This window comes from Ricinus communis, chromosome 5 (assembly GCF_019578655.1).
Source record: "Ricinus communis isolate WT05 ecotype wild-type chromosome 5, ASM1957865v1, whole genome shotgun sequence".
NCBI classification, from domain to species: Eukaryota; Viridiplantae; Streptophyta; class Magnoliopsida; order Malpighiales; family Euphorbiaceae; genus Ricinus; species Ricinus communis.
In genome coordinates, this window is record NC_063260.1 from 30,804,426 (window position 1) to 30,822,303 (window position 17,878).

General features: G+C 32.6%; 1 protein-coding gene and 2 pseudogenes across 4 annotated transcripts; all 3 read left to right on the plus strand.

The window, feature by feature from the left end:
* The first annotated feature begins 1,170 nt into the window (after positions 1-1,170).
* Positions 1,171-4,981, plus strand: LOC8275398 (G-type lectin S-receptor-like serine/threonine-protein kinase B120). Of its 4 annotated transcripts, none has more exons than XM_048373867.1 (8): positions 1,172-2,822; positions 2,950-3,057; positions 3,176-3,414; positions 3,504-3,714; positions 3,829-4,066; positions 4,163-4,310; positions 4,397-4,666; positions 4,874-4,981. In XM_048373867.1, the coding sequence occupies exons 1-8, from the start codon at positions 1,532-1,534 to the stop codon at positions 4,892-4,894; spliced, it is 2,526 nt and encodes an 841-aa protein (XP_048229824.1). In that variant the 5' UTR covers positions 1,172-1,531; the 3' UTR covers positions 4,895-4,981. The 4 variants fall into 4 exon arrangements, with proteins under 4 accessions (XP_015578165.2, XP_048229824.1, XP_015578166.2 ...); XM_015722680.3 differs by having other exon boundaries at positions 1,173-2,822; positions 4,870-4,981; XM_015722679.3 differs by lacking the exon at positions 4,874-4,981 and having other exon boundaries at positions 1,171-2,822; positions 3,185-3,414; positions 4,397-4,829.
* Positions 4,982-9,340: 4,359 nt separating this feature from the next.
* On the plus strand, positions 9,341-10,679 carry LOC112533703 (annotated as a pseudogene).
* A 96-nt stretch (positions 10,680-10,775) lies between these two features.
* Positions 10,776-13,506, plus strand: LOC8275399 (annotated as a pseudogene).
* Positions 13,507-17,878: the final 4,372 nt, after the last annotated feature.

Sequence of the window (17,878 nt, forward strand, 5' to 3'; positions counted from 1 at the left end):
TTATCTGCACATTAATTAAAGGAATAGCCACCAAATAACACCAAAAGGTAACAGGCATTTCGTGGAAAGCATACACCAGAAATCCAGACGACCAGAGGACCCACAGATTCTCCAGTAGGTTCCATGATATATTACAGTCCAAAAAAAGCCATGGCAGACTGCATATTATCAATGGTCCAACTTTAGGTTCTAGTATAAAGCTTAATAATTACTTCTCTTATCAACTTGTTGCTTAAAATACTAATTAATCCATTGACTAAAAGAAAGTTATTGCTACTTTATCATTCTTTTACTGACTCCTTTGGCATTGGACAGAGTTATTGAAATTTCCATGTGAGTGGGATCTCAAAGTTCTATGAACCTTCCAAGTTGATTTTCCATGGCACAGGAGGGTTAAAAGAAATTTCGACAGCAAAAAACTTTTTTAGATATAAATGAGGAGAGATATTTAAAATTGTAGCCTAAACTAAAATATGTATTTACTGTTCGATTAAGTTCATAATTAAATTTTGATGATTAAATACTTAATGGCAAGAGATATAGTTTTAAATTCGAGATCTTTCTTTTTTTAAATGTGATCACTGGAAATTAGGAGTTCAACTTAACTAAAACTTCAACTAAAAAGAAATTTCTCATTCTTTAGGTATAAACCCATGTTTAGAAGGAAAATAGCAAAAGCAAAGGGGTGATGTTATTTGGTATAAAACCACATTCGGTTTTGTATTTATCAAATGTGAACTTGTAATTAGGTTCTGAAGTTAGGATATCAACTATCACAGAATTACAGCAATTAAATGACGAATTGGTGTTTTTGGGACGGAATTGCTAAATAGAAACAGAATGTTCTTGGAAAAAAGAAGGATCTCATTTTCTAATTTACCATCAACATCCAAAGGTAAAAGGAACTTGAAGGAAGGAAATGTTGCATCCGAAAATTCCCATCTGTCTTTACAGCTAAACAGAACAATCCAAAAAGGCGACTGTCGTGTTACTTTAAGGCAGGTAACAATGTTAGGTCAAGAAGTTCTTATTTTTATAATCAATTGTAGGACCCTTAACTTTAGATGAATTATTAAGAACAGTCACGCACATTTTTGTTACTTAATTTGCCGTTGTGTCATACACCATTCCAAGAAGAAGATGCTGGCTCAACCAATGTCAATGGCATTGGCATGTGATCTTGAACTTTCTTGACCTTTACCTACCCAACATACAAAAATTGTACCCTTGTGATTTTATTGGTCAAAACTTGGAAACAATATATCAAGGTGCGTTGTTCTTTTAGACTAGAGCAATCACTTTCCACAGCACAAACATCAGAAAGAGTTTTTAAGTCAGACTTCTCATCCTAATACTCTACTCAGCTTACAACAAACCAAATCCTCCACCAATGGCTCCTTCTTTTTTTCTTCCTTTGAGTGTGAACATCTCTAATTAGTGTTTCTTACTTTTATTCTTCATCCTTCTCATCCTCCTTCTCATTATCTATTTTCTTTCTTTATCTTTTGCTCTTCTCAGAGATTGAAAAAATATGGCCTTCACGATCAAGAACCCAGTTTTTCATTTCTCATTCTTTTATTTCCTTTTCTGTCTATTTCTGTTCTGCCATGCTAATAACTACACAATCACGAAAGGCCAATTAGTTCCTGATGGTGAGATTATACTATCAGAAGATGAAAATTTTGAACTGGGATTTTTTAGTCCTGGAATTTCTACTTTTAGATATGTTGGTATACGGTATCACAAGATTCAAGATCAACCTGTAATCTGGGTAGCTAACAGACAGACACCAATCTCAGATAAAACAGGGGTCTTAACTATTGGTGAAGATGGTAATTTGATAGTTAGAAATGGAAGGGGACTTGAAGTTTGGTCAAGCAATGTTTCATCACTTCTGTCTAACAACACACAAGCCACTCTTGCGGATTCAGGTAATCTTGTTCTTTCAGGTAATCGTGCTACCTATTGGGAGAGTTTTAAACATCCAACAGATACTTTTTTGCCAAACATGAAAGTTCTTGCAAGTTCTTCAGAAGAAAATAAGGCTTTTACTTCTTGGAAATCTGCAAATGATCCTTCACCAGGAAACTTCACCATGGGAGTTGATCCTCGAGGAGCACCACAGATAGTGATATGGGAGCAATCAAGAAGGAGATGGAGAAGTGGGTACTGGAACGGACAAATCTTTACAGGGGTGCCAAATATGACAGCTTTGACTAATTTATTATATGGATTCAAGACTGAAATTGACGATGGAAATATGTATATTACATATAATCCATCGAGTGCTTCTGATTTCATGAGGTTTCAGATTAGTATTGATGGACATGAAGAGCAGCTGAAGTGGAATGAAAGCCAGAACAAGTGGGATGTGATGCAACGGCAGCCTGCTAATGACTGTGAATTTTATAATTTCTGTGGAGATTTTGGGGTCTGTACTGCATCAGAAAATCCCAGATGCCGTTGTATGGAAGGGTTTGAGCCAAGAAATGAGCATCAGTGGAGAAGGGGAAATTGGTCAGGTGGGTGTGTGAGGAGAAGTCCATTGCGGTGCCAGAGGAATACTAGTATAGGGGGAGGAAGTAGTACAGACGATAAGTTTAAAGAGTTGAAGTGCAATAAACTGCCAGATTTTGTTGATGTGCATGGTGTTCTTCCCTTGGAGGATTGTCAGATATTATGTTTGAGTGATTGTTCATGCAACGCTTATGCAGTAGTTGCAAATATTGGGTGCATGATATGGGGTGAGAATTTGATTGATGTTCAAGATTTTGGCAGACCTGGGATTGTTATGCATCTGCGTCTCGCTGCTTCTGAATTCGGTATGATCAAAATTTCTTCTATTTTTCCCTGATTTTTTTTGATAATTCTAGTGTAATTTGCTTATGCTAATTTTTATGACTTATATTCTGATTTGCCTGCTCTTTTAATTTTATTTTTTTTACGTAGATGAAAGTAAATTATCTACAGCTGTGATAGCACTAATAGTTGTGGCTGGAGTGGTTTTCGTAGCCATATGTATATGTTTACTCTGGGTGCTGAAAAGAAAACTCAAAGGTGAATTTCAGTTTTCATATTTTGTAAATTAAAGATAAAGATTTCGCATTCTTGTCTGACGCTAACTTTATGCATCTTATCTTTTCTTTTCCTTGCTCCCTTTCTTATCGTTTTTTAGTTCTGCCAGCGGCCGCCTCAGTCTCATTGAATAAACCGAGTGAGACACCATTTTCTGATATGAGCAAGAGTAAAGGATATTCATCAGAAATGTCTGGACCAGCTGACCTTGTCATTGATGGGAGCCAAGTAAACGGTCCTGACTTACCATTGTTCAATTTTAGTGCTGTAGCAGCAGCTACAGACAATTTTGCAGAAGAAAACAAACTTGGGCAAGGGGGATTTGGTCATGTCTACAAGGTGAGTATTCATGTTAATCCAGTGTCAAAATATAAGAGAAGCAGAGGTCTAAGTACTGAAATTAATTATTTTAAAACTTCCATTGACAGGGAAAGCTTCCTAGTGGAGAGGAAATAGCCGTAAAGAGGCTTTCCAAAATCTCAGGGCAAGGCTTGGAGGAGTTTAAGAATGAAATTATACTAATTGCAAAATTACAACACAGGAATCTTGTTAGATTATTAGGCTGCTGCATTCATGGAGAAGAAAAGTTGCTGTTGTACGAGTATATGCCAAACAAAAGCTTGGATTTCTTTCTCTTTGGTAATTACTTTTACATTAACTGGACACTTAATTGAAATTTCACGCTAAGACACAAAAAGCAACTATTCTGACGGCTAACTAATTGGTTGCATTTTGTTACGAACATAATGGCAGATCCTGCAAAGCAGGCAATGTTAGACTGGAAGACGAGGTTTACCATTATTAAGGGGATTGCTAGAGGTCTTGTTTATCTCCATAGAGATTCAAGATTGAGAATCATTCACCGGGACTTAAAGGCTAGCAACATTTTGTTAGATGAGGAAATGAATCCTAAGATTTCAGATTTTGGCATGGCCAGAATCTTTGGAGGAAACCAAAATGAATTAAACACAAACAGAGTTGTTGGCACATAGTAAGTATAAACTGTTCTAATAGATGATATATAGTGTTCAATTCCACTGAACAATCTTATTAATCTGACTATCATTTTTCACTTTCTAAATCGCAGCGGCTATATGTCACCTGAATACGCAATGGAAGGCCTATTTTCAGTAAAATCAGACGTCTATAGCTTCGGAGTCTTACTGCTAGAGATTGTAAGTGGCAGGAGGAACACCAGCTTTCGCCAATCTGATCATGCCAGCCTCATTGCTTATGTAAGTAAATCTGCAAATCTCTAATAATTATCCACTTGTTACTCTTAATCCATAAAAGGGTTAATTTTGTTTAATCTCATTCGCAGGCATGGGAACTTTGGAATGAAGATAAAGCAATAGAGCTAGTTGATCCATCGATTCGAGATTCGTGCTGCAAAAAAGAAGTACTAAGATGCATACAGGTAGGGATGTTGTGTGTACAAGATTCTGCAGTTCAGAGACCAACTATGTCATCCATTGTGTTAATGCTTGAAAGCAATACTGCTCCTAACCTGCCGTTGCCAAGGCAGCCCACTTATACTTCAATGAGAGCCTCCATAGATACGTCCGACATCTATCTCGATGGTCAGGAAATTGTATCCTCAAACGATGTCACAGTTACAATGGTAGTCGGAAGATGATTATAGTTACCTCTTACATCATCTTACATGTAATTCAGTTCAATACACATATTACTGTATAGTGTTTTTTTTTCCCATCACTTCTGGAGAAAACCATTTCCGTTTTCTTCTTTTTCCATTTGTGTATTGTTTTCCATTAACATTTCTATGTGGATTAGCAAGAATTTCGAAGCACTGCAATGACATGGTGATGAGTTCAAGATCATTCAATACAGGCTAAGACATTGAGCATTAGATTTCTGAAAGCAGAAGGTATGTAAGAGAGAAAAAGAAAAAAAAGAACATTTAGATCGTAGATCAGTAGGAGTGTACCTATCTTGATCAATATTTTTGTCAATCTTCACCAAACGAATACTAAAAGGTATCTAGTTTGTCAAAATCTTTGGCTTCTTATATGTATAATTTAAAAAATAAAAATAAAAATAATGGATTAGAGGAAAATTGGTCAATGGTACAGAAAGATTTGAGGAAAAGCAAACTTGGAATTCTGATAGTTAATGATTATTTTGGTTAGTTGCAACTAACAAAGGTGTGAAAGTCTTTTCTTGAAAAAGGAAGGAAAAGGAACAATTGCTTGCGTAGAAGAAAACGAGTTTAGAAGATTCCAATATTAAGGAAAATCACTCCCAAGTTCATACCTATACCACGAGGCGTTTGCATCTGACTAATCAATACGAAAAATATTCCTTTAATATATTATTCTTTTAACTTCTAGAAAAAAAATAGATAAAATTTATATTTTATAAAAATAATATAATATATGTTTTGAACATCCAGTAATAATTTCAAACACACTTTAATTAATACTAAAATAATAACCATAACCTCTTCATGTTGATATGAAGGCTTTTAAGGACACCTAGGCTAGCAATATGCCACCTGGTAAATTATGGTGACATGGCATATGCCATCTTGCAATATTCATACCGTTTAAAACACTTGGCACAAAATGATGACGTTGCGCATACACTTATATGGGCTTTTGAATTCATCAGGTCGTGATAGGTTTTGACATATTTTATAAAAGGATTGTTATATTATGTATCCCGCAAACGTCAAGTAATGTGTAGTATTAAAAACATAGTTAGATATGTGTTTTTATATGAATTGTTTGGCTAGATATTAATTACTATTTTATATCGCTAAATGACTAATAAATTAATATTATAATTTAAAATTTATTATTAAATAAATGAATTAGTATAATATAAATTTTGATAATGTCTTAATTCTTAATTTTATATTATATCATTATTAAAAAATTATTACATTTTTATTTTTATTCTTATAATTTACTGTATTTATATTTCTTTTTTATTACAATGCTAAATTTATCTTTTAAGAATATATTAATACTTTTATAAAAAAATACGATATATTAAAATAATAAAAGTTTTAATCAACATAATTAAAAATAAATATAAAAAAATAATTTTATGTTTGCAAAAGGATTAAAATAATTTTAATATTTTTATTATCCAAATATCATCATTATAGTTTAAATTTATAAAATGCATTGTAAGTTCATATGTCTTAAATTGTAGATTCATCATATATATATCCGAGGTTCATAAGTTATAGCCTAGAAAATCATAAATTAAAAAATAGATTCATATGTCGCGAACAAGTTCACCAATACAAATTAATGAATGTACATTTCATATTTAATGAATCTTACACTAATAATAAATGAATATATATTTTATAAGTAATGAACCTAAAATTCGTGTTTAATGAACTTGACACTAATAATAAATAAATATACATTTTATAAGTAATGAACCTAGAGTTTATATTTAATGAACTTGACACTAATAATAAATGGATATACACTTTATAACCAATAAATAATAGATTCACATATTAATAATATGAATATAAATAAAAGTTAATAAATATACATTTTATAGATAATGAACCTTACACTAAAAATAAATGAATATATAATTTATAGATAACGAACCTAAAATTTATGTTTGATTAATTTGACAATAATAATAAATGAATGTATATACTTTATAAATAATGAATCTAAAGTTTATGTTTAGTGAACTTGACACTAATAATAAATGAATATATACTTTATAAGTAATGAATATATTGTCTGTACATAAAATAAATCAGTATTGATAGGTTAAAAACAACAAGTTCATTATCTATAAACTAAAAGTTCATCAAATGTACACTTGAAGTTCATTTAATATAATACAAATATTAATATTTATAGAAGAGTCATTTTGTCTCAATGAGATATTTATTTTTTATAATTAAGTTTATTAAATTCTTTCTTAATCTAAATAAAATACTGAAAAAATGTTAATTAATATGAATATCCACTTTATAAGTGATGAATCTGAAGTTTATGTTTAACGAATTTGACACTAATAATAAATAAATATACACTTTATAAGTAATGAATATACTGTCTTTGCATAATCAGTATTCATAAGTTAAAAAAATTAATAGGTTCATTATCTATAAACTACAAGTTGATCAATGTAAACTTGAGGTTCATTTAATATAGTATACATATTAATATCTATAGAAGAGTCATTTAATCTCAATTAGCTATTTGTTTCCTATACTTAAGCTTATCAATTGCTTTCTTAATCTAAATAAAATACTAAAAAATGTTAATTAGTATGACTATACACTTTACAAATGATCAATCTAAAGTCCATGTTTAATAAACTTGACACTAATAATAAATGAATATATACACTTTATAAGTAATGAATATACCACCTGTGTATAAAATAAATCAGTATTCATAGGTTAAAAACAACATGTTCATTATTTATATACTACAAGTTCATCAAATATATACTTGAGGTTTATTGAATATAGTATACATATTAATATATATAGAAATATCGTTTTGTCTCAATTAGCTATTTATTCTCTATAATTAAACTTATTAAATGCTTTTTTAATCTAAATAGAGTACTAGAAAAGTTCATGTTTAATAATAAATGAACACACATTTTATAAGTAATAAATATACTGCCTGTGCATAAAACAAATCAGTATTCATAGTTTAAAAAATAACAGATTCATTATCTATAAACTATAAGTTCATCAAATGTATACTTAAAGTTCATTTAATACAGTACACATATTAAGATTTATAAAAGAGTCACTTAGTCTCAATTAGCTATTTATTTTCTATAATTAAACTTACTAAATACTTTCTGAATCTAAATAAAATACTAAAAAACCATTAATTCGTATGGAATGAGAGGAGTAACTATTAATAAAATTTTAAATATAAAAATTGAATATTTAATATTATATTTAAAATTTAATACTTAATAAAATTATTAATTTACTAAAAACTAAATATAAATTTTATATTCTGAATTTTATTATTAATTAGTTTATAACATGACTATTTTATTATCCAAAAGACTAAAAAAATAAAAGAAGTTATATATAATTAAAAAAAAACTAAATAAAGCATTGAAAAATAAAACGTGAAAGATGACTTAGGTTCACAATGCTGTAACCATATGATATACTTTACCCTTACGAAATAGCTGATGTGGCAAACTTTTATTATAAATTTGTAGATATAAATTAATAAATTATTAGAATCCTAAAGATAAAATTTTATTACAAATTTAGAAATGAAGTATAAGCCCTTTTCCGGCCTGGGAAAAGCAGCGAACTCCAGAAGCTAGGGCCTTGTTCACCTTTGGACACGAAGACGATGGAAAATTTCTTAATTAATCGAAAATGTGATTTTGCAGAAATAACCCCTACTTTTGATTGACTTTCTACTGAAGGCCCTAACTTTACACAATTAATTTTCCCCTTTCTTCCATTTGTCCTCGTATTTTTCTTTCTGTAAATAAAAGAAGCCCAGTGGTCCATTAATGGCATTTAAGGGCCCACTAGTCTCTTCTTTTTCTGATCATAGTTGTCACCATCATGCATTTAGTGTTTTTGCATTCTGGGCTGGCTAAATTATGGTGAGTTTATTCTTAATTACTCAATCCTTTTGTATTGTAATTCTCTTATGTATGATCTTTATCTAATGGGTTTGTGTTTGCTTGAGTGAGAATTGGTTTAGCTTTTAGTCTTAAGTTGCAGTAGGTTTAAGTAAAATCATGTTTAGGTGTGTGTGGATTAAAGTCTCTGTGAGAGTATTTTGCCATCCAAGTTAAGGAATTTTCTGTTTATTAATTATATGAGCAGAAGAAAAAAGAGTGAAACAAGTGACAAAATTCGAGATAAGAACAAAGTTTCAATCTTGGGTTGTAACCACAATAGTGAGGCAGTCCAAGCTGCTGTCGTTATTGGAGAATTGAGTTATAGCCTTCAAAATCAAGAGGGTTGTACTTAATCCAAGAAGATGAAAAAAGAACGAATTTAGCCAATCCCAAAGTGTTTCTGTTTTATATGATTTTGTGTGGTATTGGTTAAAAATCATTGGTATCGTTGTAATTCATGCATTGGTAGAAATAGTTTAAAGAATGAGAATGTCTTTCATGGTTATGGCGGCGGTGATGACGAGGAAAGAACAGATAGAGAATGTTCCATTTTGTGGCAAGTTATTGGGTTCTTGACGGTTGTCACTTTTTCATGTAGCAATTTTTTCATCCTTGCAAACTTACTTTAAGTTAATGATCATATTTTCCTACGAGGAATACTTGGGAAAACACATGTAGCGTTCTTTTTGTTTTATTTCTATTGCACAAACCACTATACAGCATTGAAGTTCATTACATTACGCCATCACAACCATTGTTACCAGCACAAACTCTTACCTCCCCTGGTCAGATTTTTGAATTAGGCTTTTTCAGTCCTAATAATCCCAGCAATCGCTATGTGGGGATATGGTATAAGAATATTACTCCTCATACTGTCCTTTGGGTGGCCAACAGAGAGAAGCCAGTCGCAGACTCCTCGGCCAGTATAAAAATTGACTTCGATGGCAATCTGAATATCATGAATGGGCAAAACAATTCTTATTGGTCCACCAATATTTCTAGTCCATCAAATGGTTCGTTTGCTGTGCTCTCAGATGATGGAAACGCTGTTTGAAGAACAGTGTAACAGGAACATATATTTGGCAGAGTATTCAAAATCCTTGTGATACTTTGTTGCCTGGCACAGGTATGTGGGTTGAGGCAACAAGTGGGGCTGGAAATAGCCAGATTTCTTAGCAAATTGACAATGATCCATAATTTGGGAGTTTTCGTGTTGGACTTGCACCACAGATACCACCACAAATTTTCATTTGGAATGGGTAAAAACCTTATTGGAGAAGTGGACAATGGAATAAATCGAAGTATGTTGGAGCTCCAGGTCTGGGCTCATTGCATTTACTTGCAGTTTAGGACGGATATACTGACCTGGTTGCACTGATTTTATCCCCGAATATATCCAGAAGCTCAAATCTTTCAAGTATAGTCATTTCATCTAATCTGAAGTTAATGAATTGGGAAAATGACAGGGGGTGGTATACTAATTGGACAGTACCCAATGGTCAATGTGACATCTATGGAGCATGTGGACCTAATGGGATTTGCCAAAAATCTGAACCTCTCATCTGTAGTTGCTTGAAAGGGTTTATGCCACAGTCAAAATGAGGAATGGAGCAAAGGAAACTGGACAAGAGGGTGCAAGAGGCGAGTAAAATTGCTTTGTCGAAGTATTACAAGTATCCTTAGGGCCCCAAAAGGTAAAGCAAATGGATTTTGGAAGGTGAGTGGGATCAAACTACCTGACTTCTCTGACAATTTGAAGACTGAGGATGCAAATGTCTGTCGTCAGTGGTGCATAAATAACTGTTCTTGCAATGCTTATGCATTTGCAAGTGGAATTGATAGTGTGGTTTGGGCTGGAGACAGCCGGAGAAGATTAGGTTGCTATAATCTTACAATCACAAGATTGTCAGATTAGCTTTTTTTTTTTTCCCTTTTTATGAACAAAATTAATACTACCACAATTATTATTATTATTATCATCATCGTCATCATCTATCCAATTATCAGATTATTATCATTACTATTATTATTATTGTGGTAATATTATTGCTCATTCAAATTTCCAGCTGAAGAGAAACTGCTAAAAGCGTTCATCATCAGCTTGTCAGCCATTTTAATTGCCACAATCCTGGGTCTCATGGCTTTTGGTTTGTGCAAAAGGAGAACTAACCAAAGGGTTAAGAGAAAAGGTGAGGACTGAGAGGTGGTTAGAACTTACCCCTCTCTTTTTCTTTGATCTTTGAGATCTTTTACATCTTCTGCCAGCTCTGTTACTTATTAATAGGGAATCACATAATCAATTAATCAACCACTCAAGGGTAAATTTATCCCTCTGGTTGTTATAAGTTTGTTGCTGTTTGCCTCTGCTCATTAGTTTCTGCTGGAGAACAGAGATCTTCATGTTAGATTAACTCCATATTTCATTTAGATAGTTTAACCTCAGTGATATCGAATTTGATTTCGTGACTCAAATTTGAGGAAAATAGGAGAAAACCCAATTTGCATGGCGAATACAATTGACACTTCAAAGAAAATTTCCCTCCAACATATAAAGAGGAGCAGTTTAAAGGAGCAAGAATCATTAGAGCTACCTATACTTGCTTTTGAAAGTATACTGGTTGCAACTGATAACTTCAACATAGCAAACAAACTTGGGCAAGGAGGTTTTGGTTCAATTTATAAGGTGAGTAGACATATTTACTGGAGAAAAAAGTGCATAGGCATGCTTCAATTGTTAATATATGGAAGTTGTACAGGGAACACTAAAAGATGGGAAGGATGTAGCAATCAAAAGACTTTCAAGCAGCTCAGGGCAAGGAATAGAGGAGTTTTAAGAATGAAATAATATTGATCTCCAAACTCCAACACAGAAATCTGGTTACACTGATTGGCTGCTGCACTGCAAGAGAAGAGAAGATATTAATTTACGAGTACATGTCCAACAAGAGTTCGGACACTTTTCTATTTGGTTGGTTTTCAACTAGGCAAATGTTTATCAATAGATATATAACTGTTCATCATGTCCTGATTTTTTCCTTCATATATTACATTTGAGAGGCCTTATTCCAGGCAGTTGATTCAGTTTGTATTTACTATGTCATATTTCCTTTATTGTCTAATTATAAATAAAGATAATGGTTCTCAGTTGTCAATTGGAAAAGGTATTTTGATTGGATTAATGTTTCGGGACTTGAACTACTGAAAAAATGTTGAACAATCTAGTTGCTGAGAAATGTAGTGAATGATCTCTTCATTTTATTAATACTGTTGTAATGATCGAGTAGGATATATCTGCACTCATTAACTGCATATAGCTTCACAAGAAACATTGCTTTCTGCTAAGCATCCAAATATTTTGGTTTTAACTTGTTATGACTGACCCACTTGATTTTGTTTCCATTCTTGCATTGTTCAGATCCAACTAAAAGGAGAAAGCTTGACTGGGCTAGACACTTCAACATTATTCAGGGTGTAGCTCAAGGACTACTTTATCTCCATCGCGATTCTTGTTTAAGGATAATACATCGAGATTTGAAAGTCAGCAACATTCTCTTGGATGAGAATATGAACCCAAAAATATCAGATTTTGGCCTGGCACGGATGTTTTGAGGGACACAGGACCTAGCCAATACTCATAGGGTTCTGGGAACATTGTAAGCTTCTTTTCCTCTTTGCAGAATGTATGCCAGATGCATCCTTTTTCTTTGCTAAATTTATCCATGATATAAGTTGGTATTACCAAGTATAATAATTAGAGAAAATAAAAAAGCATGTGCCATATGTTAACCAACTGTTTCCCTTTAACTTCTCAAATGCCAAAGATGCTTGCACTTCATTTTTAAAGGTTTCTGCGGAGGTCTGCTGGAATTCATGACCTTACTAGTATGGCATATAAATTTTGCAGTAGATGAAGCAATTATTATGATAATGTTCTTTTAGGTAAGCAAGTTGGATATGCTAAGAAGTGATTAAGGTTGTTCAGAAAAGATAAATCAATTCGGTCTTATATTGAGGTATCATGAATGCAATAATTTCCAGTGGTTGTGCATGTTTATGAATATAAAATGCCTATGCTTGTCCTCTATGAGATTCAGTAGCTGATCATCAGCATGTTCCTATCAAGTTCAGAGGATACATGTCTCCCGAGTTTGCACTTGGCGGAATATTTTCTGAAAAATCTGATGTGTTCAGCTTTGGAGTTTTGCTGTTGGAAATTGTTAGTGGAAACAAGAATAGTTTCCAGGATGATGAGGATGATCAACACTTGAGCCTCATTTCTTATGTATGTCAACTATTCTTGTCTGTATTATTGTGTAATATAGACTTTTTGATTCCACATTTATAAACTATTCCAGGCGTGGAAATTGTGGTCTAAGAGCAAGGCTTTGGACTTGATATACGAAGCATTAGCTGGGCTCATTCCCGCCGTGTGAGGTAATGAAATGTGTTAAAATTGCACATCTGTGTGTCCAAGACCAAGCTGTAGATAGGCCAAGCATGGCAACTGTAGTTTCCATGTTAAGCAGCAACGAAATGTTTCTACAACCAAAGGAACCTGCTTTTATGTTCCAGATCTCCTCCAAAAATGGTTTTCAGAAGGAAAGAAGATTGTTGGAGTAAGTGACTCCAGCTGCAAATGCTTGAAGTGGTCAAGCTTTAGTGAGAATAAGAACTATTCTTTATGCAGATTTTTAGGAAGTAGTTTATGCTTTCTTGTAGCAGATTTTTCTGCAAATTTAGTTATATTTTGATGTATAAATAGTCTGTTTGAGATCAATAAAAGTATATCAGATTTTCCTTTCATATTTACTATTTTTTTTTTTCTCAAAACCAACAAAGTGGTATCAGAGAATATATTATTAAGGGATATATGACAACACAAAAATCCATAAATACAAAAATAAAAATCCATAAAAACAAACACCAAATAAACACATAAACACAAAAATCCATAAACACATACAAACACCAAATATCCTACAATCAGATTCAATGGAGTCAGAAACTTCTTTCACTGCCATTTCACCACCTGTATTTGATGGAATTAATTATCAAATGTGGGCTGTCAAAATGGAAATATATCTTGACGCCAATGATTTATGGGAAGCTGTTAAAGATGACTATGAAGTTTCCACTTTGCCAAACAATCCTACTGTTGCACAAATGAAGAACCATAAAGAAAGGAGGCTTCTAAAATCTAAAGCAAGATCAGTTTTGTTCAAGCTGTATCTTATGTTATTTTCAACAGAATAATGACAATGAAAACCGCATATGAAATCTAGAACTTCTTGAAACAAGAGTATGAAGGAAGTGAGAGGATTAAAGGAATGCAAATACTGAATCTAGTTCGAGAATTTGAGATGCGGAGAATGAAAGATTCAGAAACGATCAAAGACTATGCAGACAAGCTCCTCATCATTGCAAATAAAATAAGGCTTATTGATACGGATCTCTCCGATTCTAGAGAATTGTCCAAAAAATTCTTATAACAATTCTGAAAAATATGAGGCCAAAATTATTTCCCTCGAAAACTCAAGAGATTTATCAAGCGTCACCTTGGCAGAATTGTTAAGTGCACTTCAAGCTTAAGAACAAAGAAGACTTATGAGACAGAAAGTTCCCATTGAAGGAGCTTTACTAGTCAAATCTCAAAGTAATAATTATGGTAGCAAGAACAAAAAGAACAAGAAGAACAAGCTATAGAGTTTCAGCAATAACAATGATAACAAAACTTTTCAAAATTTTTCAACATGTCCTTATTGTAAGAAAAGTAATCATCCACAAACGAAGTGTTGGTGGAGGCCAGATGTGAAATGCAATAAGTGTAGACAATTAGGACATGTGGAGAAGATCTGTAAGTCTTCACAACAAGGAAAAGCAAAGGCCACAGTTGAAGAAGTTGATGAAAAGGAGCTGTTTGTAGTATCTTGCTTTACTATTGCAAGCTCAACCGAGAGTTGGTTGACTGATAGTGGTTGCAAAAACCACATGACCTTTGATCAAGAATTATTCAGAGATCTTGATACAGCCTACAACACCAAAGTCAAAATTGGAAATGGAGCAAAGATAGTTGTAGAAGGTAAAGGAACTATTGCAATTAAAGGGAGTGCAGGTTTAAAACTGATTCATGATATTCTTTATGTCCCTAAAATTGATCAAAATATGTTCAGTGTTGGTTAATTATTGGAGAAAGGCTACAAAGTTCTCTTTGAAGACAAAAGTTGCATGATAAAAGATTCAGATGGCAAAGAATTGATCAGAGTTCAAATGAAAGGCAAAATCTTTACCTTGAATTTGATTGAAGAAGAGCAAATTAATGTACACAAGGTTGAAGACAACACAATGCTTTGGCATAAAAAGATGGGCATTTTCATCATGCTTCTTTGCTCTATTTAAAGAAAAATGATCTTGTGAAAGGACTACCAGAATTAGAAGAAGAATTACCTAAATGTGCTGCTTGTCAATATGGAAAACAAACAAGGTTGCCTTTTCCAATAAGCAAATCTTGGAGAGCAGCAAATAAGCTGCAATTGGTACTAGGGATGAGCACGGATCGGTCCAATTCAGTTATCTATAAATCACTAGTATCATACCAAACCTCGGTTATTTTAAAATTGAAGGTACCAGTACCGTACCAAACATAAAAGGATCCAATACCGTATTGTACCAATTTTACGGTTAAATACAGTTCGGTTCGGTGCTATTTTCGGTTCTAAAAAATTTAAAAAACACAACTTTGATCTCATCTTTAATCAAATACATTTAGAGAAAATATGATTACCAACCTAAAAAAGGTAGCATGAAAATCTGAATTAGAATTGCAATCACATTCTTGAACAACCTGTTTTGTAATTCAGTCACTTGCAAATATAATAATTCATTCAGTATTCAAATACAAACCATTAAAATATATGTTACTGCTAGCATAAAAATATTTTGCAGATGGCAATCATTAAAATAAATAAATTTACAAACTTTATATAGCTTTAAAATACATGTCAAGAATTAACAAATGAATGTTATTACCTCTCCTCAAAATTAGCACTCCACATTTAATCTTGGCATAAGGGACTCACCAATCTCAGGATCTTGAATAATTTTTACAATAAAAGTAAGAAATTATGTCAATAAAACTTAACAGCATCAACAATAAACAAACATATGTAAAAAGTAAAGAAATGTTATCTGACTCTATGCTTTCAATATCCTCTGTTGATTCTTCTAGTTGGATAAGTTTATTTGAACTTCTAAGCCAATCTTGACAACAAATGAGGACCTCCGTTATTATAGGAAGTAAAAAACTTCTATATTGATCTAGAGTTCATCCTCGAGTACTAAATGCATATTCAGAGGCTACTATTGAAGCTTGGATAGCCAATACATCGCGTGCAATGTTGGACAAGATATGATACCTTACTGAATTCACCTTCCACCATGCTAAGATATCGAGATCAATGGTGAATTTTTCTGCAAATTCTTCGAAGTACCTATCTAACTCAGATATCTTAGACAAATTCTGCTCCGCTTCTTCCTCTAAAAAGAACTCATCAATCTCTTCTTTTGTTTCCGTATCACTTGGCCCACTATCATATACAGATTTCTCTGAGCTCCTTACAACCTCACCCATATATAATTGATTTTCAATTATCTTGTATTCATCCACCATCAACTCTAAAGCTGTTTTCACCATTTTTTCAAGTTTTTTGCCTCATCTGCACCATAATAAATGGTATACTTAGCTTTTAAGTACTATAATTTGCACCTAACTTTCAAGTACTTTAAATCTAGTATTATAGTATGTATACTAGATTACTAGTATCAATACACTATGTGACATATTAATATATATAACTTATATTTTTTATAGAGTATAAAGTATATTATAATATTATAGTTATTTTTAATATGTATTATTTTTTTTATTTCGATAAAAATTGCTTGAATTATATAAATGATAAATATAAAATAATTTTTTATAGAGTATAAAGTATTTTATAATATTATAATTATTTTTAATATGTATTATTTATATAATATAAATAATTATTAATAAATATATGTAAAAAACTCGGTTCTACGGTTTGGTCGGGATCAGTACAAAACGGATTGGTTTTGGTACGGTTATGGTACGGTTTTTACTAAAGAACCAGTACCATACCATAATAATAAAAAATTCGGATTGGTTCAATTCGGTTATAAAAACTTTCGGTTATTTCGGTTCTGGTATTTTTCGGTACGGTTATTCGGTTCGGGCGGGAATCATCGAGATCTATGCTCAGCCCTAATTGGTACGTACAGATATTGGAGGACCTCTGAAAATACTATCTTTGAATGGCAGTAAGTACTATATTGCTTTCATTGATGATTATACAAGAGTGTGCTGGATTTATTTCATGAAGAACAAAGCCGAGGTTGCTGACATTTTCTACAAGTTCAAAACTTGGGTAGAGACTCAAAGTGGCAGAAATTTATAGATGTTAAGGTCAAATAATGGAACTAAATATACATCACAAAAATTTAGCAAGTTTTGTGAAGATGCAGGCATTGAACATCAATTTATAGCACCCTACACCCCACAACAAAATGGGGCTGTTGAGCGTAAAAATAGGACCATTATAAAAATGACTAGATGTCTGCTTCATGACAAAGATCTTCCAAAAAAATTCTGGGCAGAAGCAGCAAATACAACAGTATTTTTGTTGAACAGATTGCCATGAAAAGCTCTTTCAAAGACTTCTTTTGAAGCTTGGTATGGTTTTAAGCCAAAATTGTTGAACTTAAAATTTTTGGTTGCTTGTGTTTCTCATGTATTCCACAAGTTAAGAGAGATAAACTTAATAAAAAAGCAGAACCAGACATCTTTGTAGGCTACAGTTCAACATCAAAGCCTACAGAATTTTCTTGCTGCAAAGTAACAAAGTCATTGTTAGTAGGGAAAGTGAAAATCAACCTGAGATTCAAGAGGAGAATGAAGATGATATGGATGACCAACTAATCAGAGGAACTAGACCACTCTCTGAAATTTATGAGATATGCAATGTTGCCGTTATGGAACCAGTAAACTACAATGAAGCTGCAATTGATCTAAAATGGATAGTAGCGATGAAGGAGGAGCTCAATATGATTAAGAAAAATCAGACATGGGAGTTGGTGGATAAACCTGAAAATAAGAAAG